General features: G+C 37.0%; 1 protein-coding gene and 3 pseudogenes across 1 annotated transcript; 3 read left to right on the top strand and 1 right to left on the bottom strand.

Moving 5' to 3' along the window:
- Positions 1-267: 267 nt before the first annotated feature.
- On the top strand, positions 268-1,775 carry LOC140516758 (olfactory receptor 4P4-like; annotated as a pseudogene).
- A 1,932-nt stretch (positions 1,776-3,707) lies between these two features.
- Positions 3,708-4,471, bottom strand: LOC140516843 (ATP synthase subunit delta, mitochondrial pseudogene; annotated as a pseudogene).
- On the top strand, positions 4,414-9,107 carry LOC140516757 (olfactory receptor 4P4-like; annotated as a pseudogene).
- Positions 9,108-19,205: 10,098 nt separating this feature from the next.
- LOC140516629 (olfactory receptor 4P4-like) lies at positions 19,206-20,219 on the top strand. Its single transcript, XM_072627631.1, has one exon. The coding sequence runs from the start codon at positions 19,290-19,292 to the stop codon at positions 20,217-20,219; it is 930 nt and encodes a 309-aa protein (XP_072483732.1). The 5' UTR covers positions 19,206-19,289.
- The last annotated feature ends 1,819 nt before the right edge of the window (positions 20,220-22,038 follow it).

Genomic DNA, 22,038 nt, shown 5'->3' with positions numbered 1-22,038 from the left:
ATTTTATCCCTGAACTTTTGATAATCAGAGGGACCCACTCACTGATTCATTAGTCCATACTTCCCTTGCAGAAATGTAAATAAAATCCTTATCAGTGGTTTCTTAAGCCACTGTAAAATATTCCTTCTTATATTTTTAATTCATCCAGTTTGGGTGGTGATCCTGATTTGTCATGTTTTGTATATTTCCTTTTACTCTTTAAAAAGGCATTCATTGCATTTTTTGAAGGCCTGTAATTTCTCATTGACAGCTAATTTGCTAAGAAAAATGGATCAGGTGAGTGGGGAAAAGATTTCTTCAGTACTATTTTTTCTCCTCATTTTCCAGAAAGTATTTAAAAGTTTTTGTCAACCAATATTATATACCTATTTAATGTTTGCTAAGGGTTCCCTAATATTTATATCTTTTGTCATACTTAAAAAAGTTGTAAATTTCCTTTTTTTAACCGACTCTATTTAATTATGTTAAAACTACCTGATGTAGGATGAGTCCTTACAAAAATGATCCTCTTCATGATTAAGAAGTCCATTAAAATGGATTTTTAAGATAGTGTCAGATCTTTATAGTTATGTTGCATGTTTAACTTGTAGGTATAAATAGATTTTAATAGTATGATAAAAGCTACTGGATAGATATTATTTTTAGACGACATCCATCATCTGGATGAAATTAAGACAAACTTTTCTGTTTTCATTTAAATGTGTAGAAAAGAGGCCAACTAATAGAATTAAAATGGTATCCATAATAAACTAATGAGATTTACATTCCACAACATCTACAAATTCAATACTTTTCCTGATTTTTCATATTTTGTTTAATTGCAGGTGAATTGGAATTCTTTTAGAGAACTCTTCTGTACTTTAAATACGTGGAAAATCAGAACAATGTCACAGAATTTGTTCAAGATTGTTCAAGACATAAGAAGATAAGATGATGTGTTTTATAATCGTCTTGCTCTGCTATTTTGCCATCTTCTTTGGGAACATGATTATCTTCATCACTATTTTATGTAGTCATTTATTCCAACAACTTACGTACTATTCTCTCTGTCATTTATCGTACATGGATCTTGCCTATCCTTCCACTATACCTCCCAGTCTACTCAGGGACTTAATTTCCAAGCAGAAATCCATATCCTGTAACAGCTGAATGACTCAGCTCTTTACTGCTCATTTCCTTTCAGGTGCTGAGAAGTTCATTCTCGTGTCTATGGCCTTTGATCACTGTTACCACTTTTAAACCTTTGCATTACATGATAATTTGATTAGAGAGAAATGTAACATGATGCTCTTTATGACCTGTTTAGTTGCCTTTTGGCATGCAATTGCCCAGATAATCATGATTATCAGATTATTTTTCTGTGGCCCTAATCTTGTGGATCGCTATACATATGATGTGAAAGCTCTCTTAAAACTTGTCTGCATTGACACACATATCCCATCACTGCAAATACTGCGATGGTTGTCTTGGCCACCTTTCTGATTTTGGTGACATCTTGCATCATCGTATTATATAACCTTAGGAACCATTAACCAGAAGCTTGACATAAATCCCTCTTCACCTGCGCTTCACCTGTAGTTGTTCTCTTCTTTGTACCTTGTATCGCCACGTATAAACGACCTCCCAGGGCCAACCAAAATGATAAGGAGTTCTCAATGTTTTACACAGTTATTGCACCCATGATGAACCCTCTCATCTATACAGTGAAAAATACATAGATGAAGAATGCTATGCAGAAGGTATGGGCAGCAAAAATGTTTTTGATATTCAAATAAAACAGGATTTTAATTTGATTTTTCATTTAAGGTTGATTTAAGAAATGACAACATGCTACTATTTCCTCATTTTTTTCAGAGATGAATTTTATTTTTTCTTTTTATTTATTTGTAACAATAACTAAAACTCTTTTTAATTTCAAAACTATCTTTCTCCTTCCCACCCCTCTTTTACCGTTGAGAAGGCAAAAAATATATCAATTACATCTGCAAACAATGCAAAACATTTTTCCATATTAAACATTTCACAAAAAACAAGAAATATACAGAAAATGAAAAGAAAAATCTATCTTCACAGAGAATAGTGATAAACATTTTGTTAAAGGACAAAAAGTCATGAATTAAAAGCAGGAATCTTACTTTATATGCCTTTATATCTGGATTGGTGCTTAGTATATTATTTTTACACAGCTCTAACTTGATAATTCTCCCAATGCTATGAAATTGAAAAGATTAGAGAAAATGATAATCTATTATAATATTCTTGTTAACCAATTTACTATCCCATGTCTAGATGTTTGAGATTGTCAAGAATAGTAGTGAAGACTAAGGAATCATTAAAAGGGCAGCCTATAGAAGGATTGTGAAGTCATAAGGTTTCTCATATGTTTTTCAGTTCCCTCCCATTTCTTCTTTACTATTCTCAATTACAATCTTCTTATACTTTACAGCCCTCCACAATATACCCTGACCTATTTGCTTATCCTCATTAATTACACTCCTTAACTTACATCCACGTATTTGTAATGCATTTCCCAATGCCTCCACTATTCCCCTTTCTCATGTTTACATCCTAGCTTCCCTGGCTTCCTCCAAGACTAAACTCAAATTCTATCTTGTACAGAAAGTCTTTCTTGGTTCCAAATTAACTACATCTGGTATATGCTCATGGAAATTGTTTTAGTTTGATAATATATTTCAGTAGGATGTGCATAATCTATGTAATAATGTTTATTTATATCCTTGCTTAAAATTTCTGCTTCTTCACAGTAGGAAGACAGTTTTGTTTTTTTTTTCCATTTCTTTTTATCCTCCATATTTATCACAGTGCTTATTGGGGAGCAGAGCCAAGGATGGCAGAGTGAAAACAAGTAGTCACCTAAGCTGTAAGACAAAGTCTATCAGATACCTCTGAAAAGAGAATCTGAACAATTTTAGAGTGGCAAAATCCAATAGGAGATAGAGTGTTTCATATTTCCAGTCCAGGAAAGCCTCGAAGGTCAACAGGAAGGATCTGTTGCACAGGGCTGGAGGAGTGCACGTTGCACAGTGCACAGGCTGTACCAGCACAGATCCCTCCATAGCAAAGCCAAACAGGAGCCAATTGGCACACTGAAGCAGTGGGGATTCTCAAACACATCAGTCCAGGACAGGAGTCCTTTGGAACTAAGTGAGAGACAAAGACAGAACCCTAGGTAGCAGCAACAGCCTCTCTTGGGGTTATCAGCCCACAGATTAAATGTCTGTAAGTCACCTAGTTAAAGTTCCGGGAGCCAAGATGGCTGAGTGAACTGTAATTGCTATCTCCCTCATCTTGTTGACCCTTAAAAAACCCAGAAAATATTTCCCCAGGAAACATCTTGGAATAGTGGGATCAGCTGAAGGGGTAAACAACGTCTTAACTTGTGAGGTAAGGAAAATCGGAAAGAAAGCTCCCTCTTGTGGTGGCTGAAGGAATCAGGGAAATATGTGGAATTGGGAAGACACTATGTGAGATGGGGTTCACCAACCAGTAAGCTTCCCCGTGCACTAGCTCAGGAAAGGAAACCTCCTTTGTCCAAAAGACCCCTCCACCACACCTCAAACAGTAGGTTTCAGGGTAATTCTAGGGAAACTCAGAAAAACTTCACCTGGCCCCTGCTTTGGCATACCAGCAAGCTCAGCACCAGGTAAGCTGCAACATTCTAGTTTTTTTTTTTTTTTTTTTTAAAGTCCAGAAGTCTTGTGGTTTTTAATCTGGGGGTGGAGGGCAGGGGGGTAGGCAGGAAGGGGGATTGAGGGATAGGTATCCTCTTCCTTCCTGGCTATGTCCTGGTCTCTTCAGCTCAGGGTGATTGCCATGGAGTAGAACGGTCACACCATCTCTGGATGAGTCCAAGGGTTCGGTTCCCCAGCTCATGATTCCAGCGCTTTCACGATAGCTTCGTTGGCTTCTATCCGGATCTGAACCTCAGCCCGGGCTGCCTCGTCTGTTGCCCCTGACAGGTCTGAGTGTGTCTTTTCCAGGTTGGATCTGGCAGCCGCCAGGTCCAACATGTCCAGAGCCACGGCTTCTTCCGCCAGCAGCTGCACTGAGGAATCAGCATTCACCGTGACAGAACCACTGCTAACAAAATACTTGGTGGTGGTGCCATCCTCAGCATACACAGTCACCACACCAGGCTTCAGCACCTGCAGGGTTGGGACGTGGGCAGCGAGGATCCCAAAGGCTCCACTCAGGGTTGGGACATCCACCTGCTTCACGTTGGCCTCGTTGAAATACACCTGCGTCGGGGAGGCGAAGGTGAAGGACATCTGGCCGGGGACGGCGGCGGCGGCGGCCGGGGCGGCCTCGGCGTAGGCGCGGGCCGGAGGGGCCGGGAGCCGGGCTTGGCGCAGCAGGCGGAGGCCGCAGCGGCGGAGCAGTGTGGTGGGCAGCATGGTGGCAGCGACGGGGGACTACAGGCCGGGTAGCGGGAGAAGGGGACCGGGCAGCCGGGCCCAACCTTCTAGTTTTTAGCTGAAAGAACCAAAGGCCACAGTACACAAAGCCTCAAGTCCTAAGCATAAAATCCGTGGGACAGAGTTCCCTGTACCCCAGAAGCAGAGATCCACTTTCAAAGGAAAGAAAAAAAGCAAACATCATGAGCAGGAAGGAAAGCACAAAAGAAAAGACCATACAATGTTACCATGGGGACAAGGAACAAAACACGAATACCTCAGAGGTCAGCATAGGGACTGTACTCCCTTCTGAAACCTCAGAATGGAATATGAACTGGTCTCAAGCCCAAAAAGCATTCCTGGAAGAGCTCAAGAAGGATTTTAAAAACCAAATTATAGAGGTTGAAGAAAATCTGGCTAATGATATTAAAAATGTAAAAAAAAAAGAATTCACAGAAGAATTTAAAAAGAAAAATGGACAAAGGGATGAAGAGATACAAAACTTCACTGGAATAATTGGGCAAATGGAAAAGTTGATGCAAAAGTTAACTGAAGAAAGCAATTTATTAAAAATTAGAATTGGGCAACTAGAAGCAAATGACCCTATGAGACATCAGAATCAGTCAAACAGAATCTAAAGAATGAAAAAATGGAAGAAAATGTAAAATATTTTATAGGAAAAAGAACTGATCTGAATAATAGATCCGGGAGAGAAAATGTAAAAATTAATGGACAACCGGAAAGCCACAATAAAAAAAAAAGCCTGGGAATATATTCCAAGAAATTATCAAGGAAAACTGCCCAGAGGTCCTAGATCCAGAGGGCAAAGCAGTCATCTAAAGAATCCAATTATCACCTCCTGAAAGAGATTTCAAACTGAATACAACAAGGAATATTGTTGCCAAATACCAAAACTGTCAAGTAAAGGAGAAAATACTGCTAGCATCTAGAATGAAACAATTAAAATACCAAGGAACTACAGTCAGGATCACATAGGACCTTCCAGGTTCTACTTTAAAAGATCAAAGGGACTGGATTATTACATTTTGTAAGGCAAAGGAGCTTTGCCTATATCCAAGGATCATTAATCAATGAAATCTGAGCATAATATTTTAGGCAAGGAGATGGACATTCAGTGAAATGGGGGATTTTCAGAAGTTCCTGATGAAAAGTCCTGAGCTCAATAGAAAATTTGATCTTCAAATACAAATCTCAAGAGAGGCATAAAAAGGTATACTGGGGAAAAAATACTTTTTATTGAATATAGGAAAACTGTTTACATCCCTATAAGGGGAGATGATACTTGTTAAACTTGAGAATTAAATGTTTTTTATGATATTTTAAAGGAATATGCATAGATAGAGAGTGGGTATAAGTTACAACTTTGCCAAGTGGCCTTTGTGCAACTTCTTTACAACTTTTCTTGAGAAGCTATTGGGCCCTCATTTTCTTTCTTCTTGTGTGCTAAAATACAATATTTATTGACATCCCTCAACCACTGTCCTCTACTCAGAAAAGAAATAAAAAATATTTAATCATTCACTAAATGTCAGAGTTGGAAGATTCTTTGAGGAGATCTAGAATGTATAGTTGTTTATGTGTTTGATTTCTCTATTTTGCTTTATCTCTCTCACTGTGTGCCTCTGTTCTCTCTCTCTCTCTCTCTCTCTCTCTCTCTCTCTCTCTCTCTCTCTCTCTCTCTCTCCCTCTCCTTCTCCCTCTCTTTCATTCTGTATTGCTCTCTGCTCTCTGTCTCTCTCTTTAGTTATCCCCCTGTCTTTATTATTCTGTCATTCCCCTTCCCTGTCTCTCACTCTTTGTCATCTCTTTTCCTCTGTTCCTGTCTCTCTTGCTTTTGTTTCTCTATCTCTCTTTCTCTGATTGTCTCTGCCTGTATCTTTAACACAAAATAGTAAGCGTGATAGGCTTGCACTTAAAGGAACTTTAATTAGATTAAATTAGATTTAGATAAATTTAATTAGATTAAACCTCTGCTTTTATATTTATAATTAGGAAAACTTAGGCAATATATCACCATTTTGAGATTCAACTGTCTTATGTGTAAAGTGAGGGAAGTTGTACAAGATTTCCTCTAAGGTCTTTCTGACCTAGATTCCTTCATCCATTTCCATTAATTAGTTACAAGTGTTCATTTACTGACCGCCTAGCTCATGGATGCTTTGACTGAACTCACACAGAGGTAAATGTTAGGACGTACTGTGAAACATGCACAACAGTGAGCTAGACTCAGTATCTCAAGTTATATGGCTAAAGATAATTGTAACCACAGTAAACTCTCTCATCAGAATCAGCGCCCGGTTTCTGTGTTTTTCTGCAGTGTACAGTATCCAAGAAATAGAAACAAGGTTCTCGCACCAACAGGACTGAAATGTCCATCTCTGTGTTGTGGCTCAAAATTGTGATTGTGAAATTGCTCGTTAGAAACATCTTGGCATGTCTTCTCCCTCCCCTCCCCCACCAAAAAAGAGCAAGTAATCTAAAATTTTATTAACTAACATTGCATAATACAAGTTTATGCAAATGGAGGTCAAATTCTTGCAGATCCTGGCAAGTATGAACTATTATAAGTATGAAGTATGATTCAATATCTTATTTACCTAAGGGACAACCAAAGTAAGAATAAAAGAGAGGGAGATAAATAGAAGTGAGGAGAAAGAAATAGAAGGAGGAGAGACCCTTACCTGTAGAAAAATCAGAATAACACAGATATATTCAGTATATACAAAAAGAGATTGAGAAAGAGTGAGAAACTATGGACTAATGGAGAGGGAAGAGATAGCACATTGTTTCATTCTGCTTCAAAAATTCAATCTGATCAATCTTCCTTACCAATATTTCAGCTTCAATTGTCCCAGAGCTTACAAATATCAATGTCCTGTGACAAGCATCTGATTTTTAGGGAAAAAAAGGCCTTCACATTGCTTTCTCAGATTTTTGTAAAATTTTTTTCAATATATTATTAAGCTATTCAATTTCTGAGCTCAACTTGACATGACAGTTGCATCTGTTGGTCAGTTCTTTGTTTTACTTTTTGTCTCATTTCTTTCTTGTGTTAATTGTTAAATGGTTTAGGTACCTGTACTGAATCAGGGACTGTAAATTGATTGTGGGAGGGAGGCAGGAACAGGAGAAATCTGAAAATCATTTATTTTTATTCTTTACAACTATTTCCCATCCATTATATTTGGTATTCAAAAGGCATTTCCAAATCATTTTAGAATATCTTTCATCATGTTGACTTTTAATAGCTTAATATTAATTTTTGTCCTAAATATTAGTGTATTTTATCACATGTCTACATAAGAAGTTAGAATAAATATTTATTTCCTTATTTTTCTTTACTAAATCAGTGTGTTAACATTAGCGTTGTTATGATTGTCTATACAGTTAATCAGTTTTGTGATTCAATTACCATCCTAATGGAGAAATATTTTAAAAAATCTTAGAGTTTTTAAAAGATTGTCACAACTTTTAAGGATATATGATGTTTCGTTTTGTTTTAAACTACATGCATAAAAGGATGTTAGTAGCATGGACAATAAGACTGCTGAGGTACCTGATTTTCAAAGTATTTCTAAGACCTAGCTGGAAAAAAATAATTTGATCTTCCCAAATGTAAAGGTATCGAACAATCCACTCTAATAGTGGACTGTATATTGAAATAATCTGAGTATAAACTTCACATCTACCATGATGCTGGTGATAATTTATCCTATTATGTTTGATTTCAGATGAATTAGAATTCTCCTGGATATTTACAAAGTATTTGAAGTATATAGAAAATCACAACAATGTAACAATTCATTATTTTGGGACTCTTCATGAACCAAGACCTCAAAATGGTTTGTTTTGTAATCTTCCTGTTCTGATATTGCACAATTTTCCTGGGGAACTTTCTCCAACAACCCATGCACTATTTTCTTTGTCATTTGTCCTTAATGGATCTGTCATATACATTCACCATAGTCTCTCAGCTCACCAGGAATTTAATTGCTAAAGAAAAACGTCATATCCTTCATTAGTTGTATGATTCAGCTCTTTACTGTTTATTTCCTGGCTACTGTGGATATGTTCATCTTGGTGTCCATGGCCTTTGATCGCTATGTTGACATTTGTAAACCCTTACATTACATGATCATAGTGAATCGACAGGGATGTAACACAATGATCCTGATGGCCTGGGGAGTGCCCTTTTGGCATGCCATTGCCCAGATGCTCATGGTAGCAAGGTTGCCATTTTGTGGCCCTAATCAAATAGATCACTATATATGTGAAGTCAAACCCCTCCTAAAACTTGTCTGTGCAGACACACATATTGCTAACATCTTTGTCATAGCTAATTCTGATATGGTTGTGTTGACAACTTTTCTTGTCTTGGTGGCATCTTACATTATCATATTATACAATCTTAGAAAGCACTCATCAGAAGGTCGACTCATAGCCCTCTCCACTTGTGGGTCTCATGTCATGGTTGTTGTTCTGTTCTTTGTGCCCTGTATTTCCAACTATACTCGACCTCCTAGTGCCAGTAATAATGATAAGAAGTTTTCCATGTTTTATACTGTCATTAGACCCATGCTGAATCCTCTCATCTACACACTTAGAAATACAGAGATGAAGAATGACATACAGAAGGTGTGGTCTAACCAAATATCACTGATATTTAAATAAAAATGTGGGATCTAATTTAATTGTTTTACCCCTTTATTCCCTTGGTGAAGAAATGGGTATTGTATCACCAAAGGTTCGTTAATGAACATTCTCTAAAAAATCATCATGTCCAAAGTGAACGTGGATATATCTTTATCAAAATTTTGTACAATTGTTGGTGTTTGGCACTAGGCTTTGTACAATTTAGTCACTTCCTAAATTGTGTGTGTGTGTTCATCTTTCGTTGCTGAAGAAGACCATGCCATCAGATAAATGAGGACATGATTTGCACTTGACTTTTGCTTCTGAGTGAGGGAGGGCTGTGCAGGTCACCAGCCTCACTTCTCTTCCAGAGCCATCTGAATTCACTCACCAGATATTCATCAGAGTGACTAGGGATGACTCAGGACGAGACAATTGGAGTTAAGGGACTTGCCCAAGGTCACACAGCTAGTGAGTGTCAAGTGTCTGAGGGGAGATTTGAACTCAGGTCCTCCTGAGTCCTGCACTGGTGCTCTATCCACTGCACCACCTAGCTGCCCTCCAACTTCCCAAATAATATATTGTGGGAAGAAGGAACAGAAAGGATAGTCTGTCATTTTTTTCTTCTCTTTTAATATTCTTCATTCCAAATTCTAAGAATGGCAAAGAAATGGTCTGTGACATCGGGGCAGGCTCTGTCTCAACTGTCAAGTAATCAGAGGTTTCCTTTGATAGTCAAGTACTTCAGTCAAATCCACAAGTATTTTTCAAATCTATACTCTGTGACAGGCAGAGTGCAAAGCACTTGGGATACAAATACAAGTAAAAAGAAAGGCAGTCCTTGACCCCAAGGAACTTATGTTCTAATGATGAAAGTCAACATATGAAAGAGTGCTGACAATTTGGGAAGAGACAGGATATTGGAGAACTATATCTATCTAGAGGACCATGGTAGGAAAAGAATCCCAAATGGGAAAAAGAAGAGTCTAGTGAGGAGTGGTGGAGTGAAAATGGCTAGCCTAGAAATTTTCTTTAAAAGGATTTTGAAATAGCAATGGACCAATAAGAGGCAGGGATTATATAAAGCAGTAGGTATCTTCCAGGACTAGATGTCAAAGAATGGTGGAGAAATAAAGAAATAACAGACAGAAAGAAGCAGACTTAGAAGAGAAATGGCACTTTCCAAACTGCTCTTTTTTGCTTTTTTTTCTGGTACTTTTGAACAAAAGAAATTCAAGAGATAGATTTCTCTGTCCCTTTTTGGTTCTCAGTGTTATGTAAATTTATCCTTTCAAAATAGATTTCCTTCATTATAAAAATGTCATTAGAACTTATGAAGCCCTAATTTTCAAATTGCCAATAAATGATCAAAGTCAACAAGTATGTTTAATGGATGCTTGATTTGCAATACTGCATGTGAAATCCGAAACACCTGACTTCAAAGCGTAATGCAGATACTTATCAGTTATCTGACTCTATGACTTGGTCATCATCGTTGTTGTCATCGCCATCATCTTCCTCCTCATTACATTTCCTAAGAAATATCAATTCAGACACTCAAAATATGAATCTAATCAAATCATCTTATCAGATGAAGGACAAGTTGAAATTACAAATTGTACTATAAACAATGTTATACACACATACACACACTCACACAACTGAAGGCAAACAATAGATGGAATGAGAAGTAATACACAGTCATGGTCCACTCTTTTTTCTTTCACATTAGAAATTTGTCCTTAAAAATTATTAGTATACACAGAGAAAAAATAGTTTAAAAATATTCCTCACATTTTGTCCTTCAATCATTCTGTGTAGAAAATTAGCAGGTATCAAATGTAGATAAAGAACAACAATCACAACATTGTATTTCCCACTTGAATACTTTGAGTATACCTGGACTATCAGAGGGGAAACATGTTCCATGTTCTTCTAACAACATGGTATGACTACCGTTTTCCTCTATTATTCTACTGTGGTGCTTTCCCCACTCTATATAGTAAACAGTAAGTATCTCAGTTCAAGGAATTCTTAACAAAAAGCAGAAAAGAAATGAGACCTATACATTCTCCAAGTATTTCTTAATTTCTCAGTAATATATTGGTTAACTCATTTACATCAAACTCCTCTAATCTGGATCAGTGTGGCTGTTTCCATCTTTACATGAGTGAACAGCTTTGGGAGTTGTTTAGGTTGTTCCTTATTCATTCCATCAAAAATGACTAAGGTTATGTGCATACAGGGAATCAAGTGATAGCTTCTTCTTATTTAAGTAAAATCATTCTTTCTTCTACTTATCATTTGTCCACAACCTTCTATCACAGAAAATGGAAATAGAAAGGAGTCTGGAATAAATTGATATATGAATAATCACTCGTGATTTCTGGTCTCACAAAAGACTGTAGGAGGAAGAACCGTGAGCTAAGTCTAGAAAGGAAAAGGATTACTGGTTTGCAAGTCTTCTGGAACATTTTGGAGTTTGAACTTTTCTAAGTAGGTAATAAGGAACTATGAAAGCACTTAAAACAAAAGGTGATACAAAAACATTAGATTATAAGAAGGACCCTTTTGACAATGAATGGCAGATTATAGGAATGAGGCAAGGGAAACGTCTAGAGAACAGACACTTGTTAGGATGATATTGCAATAGTCCAAATGTATTGTAGATAGTACCTGTTCTCTGAGGGTGTCAGTAGCCATAAAAGGCAATGAATTCACAAGTATTTCAAAGATAGCATATGCATCACTTAGTAATTGATTGCATGTGGGAGGGAAGAAAGATCAGCAAGTAACACTAAGATTTCAAGCATAAATGAATAAATTTTATTGATCAAAACAAAATAATAGGAAACGAGGTCTTTGGGATGGAATAATATACTCTGTTTTAGATATTTGTATTATGTGATACCAAAAGGACAGCAAAGAGGAAATTCCAAAAACGACATTGAAAGTCTAAGTCTGATATACAGGAAATGGCATAAGATTGAAAAGCCTTTATAAGATTCCTCAGCAAAGAAATGAGGATTTAAAGGAAGAAAGGGAAATCAAACCTTTTGAAAGCCCAGCATTAGGGGAAACAGAAAGCAGAAGGGAATCCAGTCTTATAAACAGAAGAAAGTCAAAGCTGAGAGAAAGTAGTTGAACGTCTGAGTATTGAGTGCAGGATGCACTCACTCAGTCAATTGGCATGGATAAGTTCTCATTGTATATATGCCAGGCAATTTGTTAAATATTCAGGATGCAAGGAAAGGCCAACCCCACCCCCACCCCAAAAAAAGAAAAGAAAACCTTTCCTTCATCTAAAAAAAAATCATATTTTAATGGCAGAAATATGTAAAATGTAAAAATATGTAAAATTATATTGAGAGAATAAATTGGGGCTAATCTCAGAGAAAAAGCACTAATATTATGGAGATCTAGGAAAGGCTTCTTACAGAAAGTTGGAATTTAGATGACACTTCAAGAACTTCAAAAAATCTAGGAGGCAGAGATGAGAAGGGAGAGAGTTCTATACATGGGTGACAGAATATGCAAATTCTTCATGTTGGTGGGGGGTTTTCTCTGAAGAATATAAAAGAAGATAGTGTAACTTCGTCACAGAGTATTAAAAGTATAGTACAGTGTAGGAAGGCTAGGAAGGTAGCAATTGTTCAGGTTAGGATGGTCTTTAAAAATCAAACACAAAAATTTGTAGCTTTTCTAAAGTGTGATAGAGATCAAACTAAAATTTATTGAATAGGATGGTGACGTGGTCAAACGTGTTTAAGAAAATCAGTTTGACAAATGAAAGTACTGACTTGGAATAGAATAAGATTTCTGTCAGTGAGAACAACACAAATGCTTATTTCAATCATCTAGGCATGAGTTGATGAAGTCCTGTAAAAGGGTTATTGTAAAGTTCGAGGACAGTAAGAGGCATATCTGAGAGGTTTTAGGCAGGTCAAAAATGACAGAATTTAAGAACTGAATAGATATCGGCGTGTGTGTGTGTGTGTGTGTGTGTGTGTGTGTGTGTGTGTGTGTGTGTGTGTGTGTGAATGGCGACCAGCAAGAAAGTCCAAGATGGCACCTAAATTGGAGTCTAATGATTGAGAGAATATTAATGTCTTTGACAGTAGTAAAGAACTTAGGATAAGATGGGAATTTAGAGGGAGAAGTTAATGAGTTTATTTCTGGATTTGTTGAGTTGAAAATGTCCATACAAAATTCAGTTTGAGATATTGGATAAACAACTGTAAATGTGATACTAGATGTTAAAAGAAAGGTGAGTCCAGAAAAAAAAAATGTTACCTTAATAGCAACCATAACAGATGGTGATATCAGTCAAGTGAAATTGTAGAGTGAGGAGATGAGAAATGATATGCATTTAGAATGGAAAGACAAGTACGTTCCAAGTTGGGAGGTCTTTAGATATCAAATGGACAATTTTATATTATGTTTTGTCATATCTTTTAAAGTGATAGAAAATAATTCTAGGTTTTGTTTGTTTTTTTTTTTTTTTTGGTCAAAAGAAAAGTATACTCAGAATTATTCCATAGGACTAGTGCCATGGCAGCTGATTGAAGGGTGGATTAGAGGGGGAGAGTGTAGTCAAGCAGGTCTATTTTGAGATTATTATAATATTTCAGGTAGGAAATGATAAAGATCTCCCCTAAGGTGGCTATGATATGGGTACAAAAACGTGTACTGATGAAAGTGATGTATAGGAGATAGAATTGATGTGATTTGGCAAACTATCAGATGGGGAAGATTAGAAAGAACAAAAATTCAAAAGACTTTAGAAAAATGATCTTATAAATAGGAAAATTCACAAAGAATAATAATTTAAAAGAAAATATTTATTTTGTAGGCCACTTTAAGTTTGAAATGCATTTGAGACATATACATGGAGTTATCTAGCATGTAGTTAAAAATATGCAACTTGAGCTAATCAAAGTTGTGGGATAAATATATATATATGTTTTTCACCAAGGTGATAGTTCTATCTACCATAGTAGATGAAATTTTCAAGGATCTAATTGTTGATAAGTAAAAGGAAATTGCTCAAAATAAGGATCATGGCAATTTCCACTTGGAGAGATCGGGATATTGATGATTAGCTTGCCAAGCAAATGTGGGTGGATCTAGTCAATTGGCAGAGAGAGAATCACATTAAATTTTCCACAGCAGCATTCTATTGGAAGGTGGGGAGGAGAGACAGACAGAGAGAGGGAGAGAGGGAGAGAGAGAGAGAGAAAGAGAGAGAGAGAGAGAGACAGAGAGAGAGAGAGAGAGAGAGAGAGAGAGAGAGAGAGAGAGAGAGAGAGAGAGAGAGAGACGGAGAAACACAAAGAGAGACAGAAACAGAGAGAAGGGAGACAGAAAGAGAGAGGAGGAAGACAGAGAGAGGGAAAGAAGGAGGAGGAGGAGGAGGAAAGCATGAGGGGGGAACAGGAAGAGGAGGCAGAAAGGGAGAATATGTAGAAGGGGAGAATAATAGTGGATTCTACAGGGAGGTCCATAATATTTTCCTAGGTGTCACTTATACTTCTGGGATACACTCAGATATTGGAGAAACCAGGTTTGGCTGTTTTCAATACCCAGTCAACACCTATCACCTAGCAGTCACAATGTTATATAGTCTTCATGATTTGCTGCGCAAGAAGAAGAGGGAAGGCAACTGAATGCCAAAGTACAATTTCTGCTTGTGATATATGTGTTAAGGAAGCAGCATAATCATCACTGAAAAGTAACAGACTGAGTAAAGTTTGCTTCTGGTTGGTAATAGTCTGCTTGTTGGAGAGCTTTGAAGGGCCTCTGGGAGCCATCTCCCTAGACTCTAATATGCCTTTAAATTTAGGTAATACTCATTAAATTTTTCCTGTAAAGATTTTTGCTTGAAAGGTTTAATGAGGAGACAGTGACTTTGAATGCCTGATTGATATGTTTTATGGACTCTGGTCCAGATGGAGTGGAATTATCTACAGAACATCAGTCCTTCTTACCATCCTAGTGAGTTACAGTTATTATAAAAAAACACAGCTTCCTCCCAGTTGAGATAAAGACTTTTGGAAATTCTTTCAACTATTGTCTTGTACCACACAGATTGATTTTTGCCAACAATGCTTCCTCAGGTAACAGTTCAGGTTTTCAGGTGCTATTTTGGGGTTCTTATAATATGGCATAATTACAGCTCTTATTCGCTTGTTTTCTTTTCCATGTAACATTTATTTTCATTGCCTTGTGTCCTGCATTTTCCCTAGACCAGGGATTTTTTAAACCTGTTGCTGTGCCCTTGATAGCATTTGCCTGTCTGGAAAATCTTGCGGGCACTCAGGAATAATGTTGTTAAATGCATAAAATATAATTCATGTTATTACAAAGGGACTCAATTGTATTATTAAAAAGATGTACTTTTTTTTCCACCCAGCATCGCAGACACCCTAAAATCTATCTGTGTTTCCCAGGTTAATACTCCCTTCCTATACATAGCACCATTCTGTTAGTGTCATAAATCTGTATTATTTTCATGAATGTGTTTGTGTATATTTATATACATTTCTTCTAAAATCGTCATCTTTATAGATTAAGTAATCAAAACTCTTTAATTGTTTTGGGAGAGATCTGCACCAACTCATTAACATAGAAAACATATAAAATAGGCCACTTCAATACAACCACAGGGCCCATTCTCTATACAGTCTCCTCAAAATTATTTTCCTCTATTTCCCACGTGTATTTCTTGTCACTGATTCTTTCCTCACTTCCTTGGATTCACACATGGGGACCAAGGTGAGTGAAAAAATATGGATAAAAGGGTTGTTCTGAGGAAAATGCCATCTAAAGCTCTTATGTATTATGGAACCATGATCAATTATTTTTTAGGCATCAGTTTGTTCCTCTCTAAAACATTTTTGAAGCAGCAAAGGAGGCACTTAGGTGGACATGATTTCACTTATATTATTGATCCTTACAGTGGAACGGTGCTTAATGTATTTCAAAATATATTGTCAAATATTATCCGGTCTATAACCAGGAGCCTGTGATGTGTCAAGTATCCATTATGATTCCTTTTGTGTGAGTAATGAGGCTCAGAGATATTGAATCATGTGCCAAAATTCAAACTACAAGCTGTACAGTAGGATACACTAGATGTCATCCCATTACAGACTTGTTCCACTAGGACAGCCCCCTGTGCTCCTTCTATCAGTCACTGGAACTAAGAAGAGAAATGGATTTATCATAAAGGGTTTGCCAGAAACCCCATAGTTTAAAGAGGATTATTTTTTGTTTCCTTAAAAATAACAAAGCATGTAAATAGGAAAGTCTATTAAGCCCTCTCAACTCCCTTTTTATTTGCTCCTAACTACTTAATCTCTTGGAAAAATAATGTTATATTGTACATCATATGTAAATGTTTCTGTTTTTAGAGAAAAAAGAAGGAAGGAAAGAGAAAGAATGAAAGAAAGAAAGAAAAAGAAGGAAGAAAAAAGAATGTGAAGGAAGGAAGGAAGGAAGGAAGGAAGGAAGGAAGGAAGGAAGGAAGGAAGGAAGGAAGGAAGGAAGGACACAGAAAAAGAGCACACAGAACTAGGATTCCAAATCAAACCTTCCAACTGCAAGAGCATTACTTTTCGTGTTGCATCCCATTGATAGCTTTTAAAATATTCCAACAGGAGACAGTAGTATCTATGTTAATTTCTCTCCCTTTAGAACTTTGAAAAATATATTGACAGGAAGGCATTGAATTTGAATCCAGAGCACCTAGTTCTGAAGACCAGCACAATTGCTTAATAGCTATGACAATCAACAAATCACTCCACAATGTGATATTCAGTTTTCTCATCTGTAAAGGGAGAGATTGAGTTTTGATGAAATCCTAGTTCTCTTTCAACTTCAAAGTTCAATATATGATTTATCATGTAATAGATTAGAGTCAGAACTCTTACAGAGATATGGGATATACAGGTGAGAAATGTGTGAAATACTTCAGGATTTTTTTCTTCTGTATTCCACTTTGGAAAATTCAGGAATGCACTGTTTCTGTCTACTTCCAATGTATTAGACACCAAAGCACAGGATACACCCTACTAATTGAAAGGTAACCTAAGTAACATCACACTAGATTCCAGTTGAATTTTCTCAGGGCGCTTGGAACACTATTGAAATTCTGGAGAGGAATTGAGCAGAAATTATGTTAGGCATTCATTCTAAATGGCAGCAGATGTTCATAGTTTTATTCTCTCTTATCTATAAACAGACCATGTCCTCCAAATGGGAAGGATTTTGAATTAACTTGAGCTCAATAACAGATAATGATGACAAGTCAGTTCTCTTAGATCCATAAGAAAATCTGTTAATTCTCGTATCCCTCCAAGTACAATCACAGCACTCAGCCCACAATAAATGCTTCTTCTAACAGTACGTATCTCCACATATCCTTATTAAAGTCCTACCACATGAAAAATATAACACAGAAAGCACTGTCTTGAGGACGGCAAAATGCCTAACAGCAAAAACTGCATCTGGAGGGCAGCTAGGTGGCCCAGTGAATAGAGCATCTGCCCTGGAGTCAAGAGAACCTAAGTTCAAATCTGTGTGCAGACACTTGACATTTACTAGCTGTATGACCTTGGGCAAGTTACTTAACCTAAATTGCCTTGCCTCTTCCCTCCATTTTTTTTTAAGCTCAGATATTTGTGTCCCACATCTGATAGAGACAGAATTCTTAGGAACAATTCCCTAGTCCTGCCTCATTCTGACTGGGGTGTGACTCAGCTCTTTACTTCTCAATTACTGGGAGGTGTTGAGTTGTTGGTCCTGGTTTCCATGGTCTTTATTGACATGTTACCATCTGTAAAACCTTAAATTCCATGATGTTTGTCAATAGATAGTGAAGTGACATGCTAATCTTGCTTGCTGGGATGGTGACATTTTGGCACTCTCTCCATCTTCTTATGATACTGAGGTTACCTTATTGTGGGCCCAATCAAATATTTCACTATATGTGCAACTCAAAAGTCCCATTGATACTTGCCTTCACAGTCATATATGCTGGTGGATTTTAGTATCTGGAGTAATGTGCAAAGTTCTAGTTTTACATTTAAAAAATGACACTGATATGATAATATAATGTCCAGAAGAGGGCAAACAGTATGGTGGTAAACATCAACATCATGCCAGAAGAGTATCTATTGAAATCAGTGGAAATATTCATTCATAAAAAAGAAGGCACCACAACATTTTCAATTACATGAGGGAATTACTAGAGGAAGAAGAATTGTTCCCAGTCTATAGGACGGAGTGGAAGTCACGGATATAAGTTGCAAAGAGGCAGATTTGTTTTCAATACGAGGACAAATACTTCCTAAATACTGTTTAAAAGGGGAATAAAGTCTGTTGGACTGTATTTGATTCCGTAGGTAAGAATAATACGAGATGTATAAATAAGCTTCAGTGTCCAGGGCCTAGCAAATATTTAATGCTTGGGGTAGCAGGGTTAATTGACTGGAGAAAGGAATCAACTGGGGTAGAGGTAGGTAGTAAGATGGTACGTGGGAAATGTAGTGGACCAAATTAAGTTTATCTTTTGCCTGGGCTACCCCTTACTTAATGTAAAGACACTTCCATCATTGGTTTCTGAGAACTTTTTAAAGCATTTGTAGAAAATCTATTTTTACTCATCTGATTCCTGGTCAGCACATAATTTGGTTTATGCTGTTTTTGTGTGTATGTGCGTATGTCCACAGTGTCCTCACTTGACTATTGTTTGACAGTTTAAAAGACAGAAATGACAAAATTTAATTTAGTTTATTCTAATGAATTACTTAGGTATGTGGGATGGGAAAGGGCCTGCAAATCTATTGCTTTTGATGATGGCTTTTGATATCCCCTTATATATTAATCTAATACACACACACACACACACACACACACACACACACACACACATATATATATACATATATATATATATATTTGTATGTATGCATGTATATAATTAATATATTAATCCCTGAACTGAAATCTCATGTTTTTGATCCATTCATTTAAAATGTTTAAATATTTAATCATGTCTAAAAATGAGATCAAATTTAAGAATACAGTGTAAATTGTAGTAATGATGTGAACTTTGACTTTATCTTCAAAAAAATTAGTCGTTGCTAGCTGGGCTTTATCATGCCATCTATATTTTCAGGTTAATTAAACTTCTGGACAAGTATTTCCTTCTCTCAATACATGGAAAATCAGAATAATGTCACTGAATTTATACTCTTGGGACTTCTCATGAAGAAAGAAATGAAGACAATGTGTTTTGTCATTTTACTGGCCTGTTATTTAACAATCTTACTGGGGAATTCCGTTATTTTTATCACCATCATATCCAGTCATCTGATGCAGCAACCCATGTACTACTTTCTTTGGCACTTGTCCTTCATGTATCCATGCTTCACTTCCACCATAGTTCCCAGGCTGACCAGGGACTTGAGTGTCACTAGTAAGGCCATCTCCTACAATTGCTGCATGACCCAGCTCTTTACCTCTCATTTACTGGGAGGTGTTGAGATGTTCATCCTGGTGTCCATGTCCTTCGATCGTTATGTTGCCATCTGTAAACCCTTACATTACATGACAATCGTCAACAGGCAGAGGTGCAACATGCTGATCCTGCTTGCCTGGGTGGTGGCATTTTGGCATCCCATTGCCCAGCTACTCATGATCCTAAGGTTACCTTTCTGTGGCCCTAATCAAATAGATCATTATATGTATGATTCAAAACCACTCTTAAAGCTTGCCTGCACAGACACACAGGTTGATAGTATTTTAGTCATTGCTAACACTGGAATGGTTGTCTTGGCAACCTTTCTGCTCTTGGTGGCATCTTACATCATCATATTATATAATCTCAGGGAACACTCCTCTGAGGGTCGGAGGAAAGCCCTCTCCACCTGCGCTTCCCATGTGATGGTGGTTGTTCTGTTCTTTATACCTTGTATCTCCACCTATATCCCACCCACCAATTTTGTAAACAATGACAAAGTGTTCTCAGTGTTTTACACTGTGATTGCACCTATGTTGAACCCTCTCATCTATACACTGAGAAATGCAGACATGAAGAATGCCATGACAATGGTGTGGTCCAGGAAACTGACTTTGTTATTCAAATAAAACAGATGAATTTCAACTTGTGATTTTCTTTTTCTTTTACATTCACCCAGTTAAGAAATAAGTATTTGAATCACAAAACTTTCATTAATAAACAGTACCATAAATAACAGGGACTACCCAGACTCCATAACGCCTAGAAAATGGTATATTTCATGGTTATCAAAGGGTTTTCCTGAATCCTTAATGGTATATTAGATATCTAGACCAGTGACTACATTGCCCATTGACTGCTTTCACCGAACTTTCAGTCTGGTCACATGTACACTAGCTCTGCTTATAGCATTAGTCATTGAACGGCTTTTACAAAGAGGTATAATAATGAACACATAAGCTTATCTCTTTACAACTTCAAACTCCGGGAAGGGAAAGGGGATTAGGTTGATAGATTAGCTCAGTTGTTATAAAGCACGGTCCTCATTTCAAATTCAATCTCCCCATTGGGTTCAAGTACCAGGCACCAGTGGCTTCCAAGTCTTTCCTGCTAGGCTGGCTTAATGCAATATCCTGCCTAAAATCCTGGTTTATGTGTCAGCATGGCTACCACTCTCAGGCCCAGGGGAGATTACTCCCTGAATATGGAGAATGAGGGCAAATAAAACAAAATAAAACAAATACCCAATATGCATTTCTCAGAACCACAGGGTAAAATTAAGAGGAGAGGAGAGGAAGGTTTCTTTCTTGAATCAATGATTCATTCAGTCCATGGTGCCTGTGCTGGGGGGTTAATCTTCACCCTGTCTGAAATGTTGAAACAGGAAAAAGAGAATGACTGTCCCAGCCTCCCAATTTTAAAGATGGAAACTGTTCTATTTTTGAAGGCAATCAAGGGAAAAAACTCCCACTCATGTGAAATAGGATGTAGCGAAAGTGTTTTTTCTTCCATGTTAGACTAACTTGACATATTAAATATATACACACACGTAAATACACACATAGATGCATATATCAATGCACACACAGATTCATATATAGACATACATTTAAATCTAAATTAAAACACCATTTAACTCAGGGCAAGTCACTTAATCTCTGTTTCTGTCAGTTTCATCATCCATAAAATGGGGATAATAATCAATACCTGCCTTGTAGGTTTGTAGGAAGGATCAAATGAAATAATATTTATAGTGTTTAGCACAATACTTGGCATATAATAAGATGAAATAAAAACCATGAAAACAGATTTCTGAGTAGTTAATAATCAATGTATTAATTAGGTTAGCCAACAATCATGAAGTTGATAGTCAACAAACCAAACACTCTCCACCCCCAATAGAAAATTTAAGAACCTTAAATAAATTTGCAAAGAGAATACCCATGATAAGTAAAAATCAAACGTTACTGGCGCATCTTTAAGGAAGAGGTAGACTAGAAGACTTCAACTTCTCTTGCTGAGAATGTGCCTTAATCATTAGACACAATAGCCTCCAGATTGCAATCCATCTCCATCCAGACTCCTCTCATTTATTTTCTCTTTTATAAACTGGTTCAACCCAAAATTTAATGTAGGGGTACAAGGATAGGGCCTCCTTTCTCCAGACTAAGGACATGTCAAGACTGGATATTCTGTTTATACTCCTAGTTGAGTGGGGTCCTGCCCAAAATTGAAGAGTATATTCCTTGAGGGCTAGGAGTAGTTCCATCAGTTAGCCATGTCCTTGACAGACTGACTTTGTTTTTTTTATTTATTTTTCAGTTCTCAACCTTCTTCCATAGGAATTTGAATTCAAAATTTTCTCCCTAACTCTCCCTACCCTTACCCCAGGACAGCGTGCACCCCATCTACCCCTTTCTACAGTCTGTCCTCCCTTCTATTAGCCCA

This window comes from Notamacropus eugenii, chromosome Y (genome assembly GCF_028372415.1).
Source record: "Notamacropus eugenii isolate mMacEug1 chromosome Y, mMacEug1.pri_v2, whole genome shotgun sequence".
Taxonomy (NCBI): Eukaryota; Metazoa; Chordata; class Mammalia; order Diprotodontia; family Macropodidae; genus Notamacropus; species Notamacropus eugenii.
This window is presented reverse-complemented; position numbering and strand designations above follow the sequence as displayed.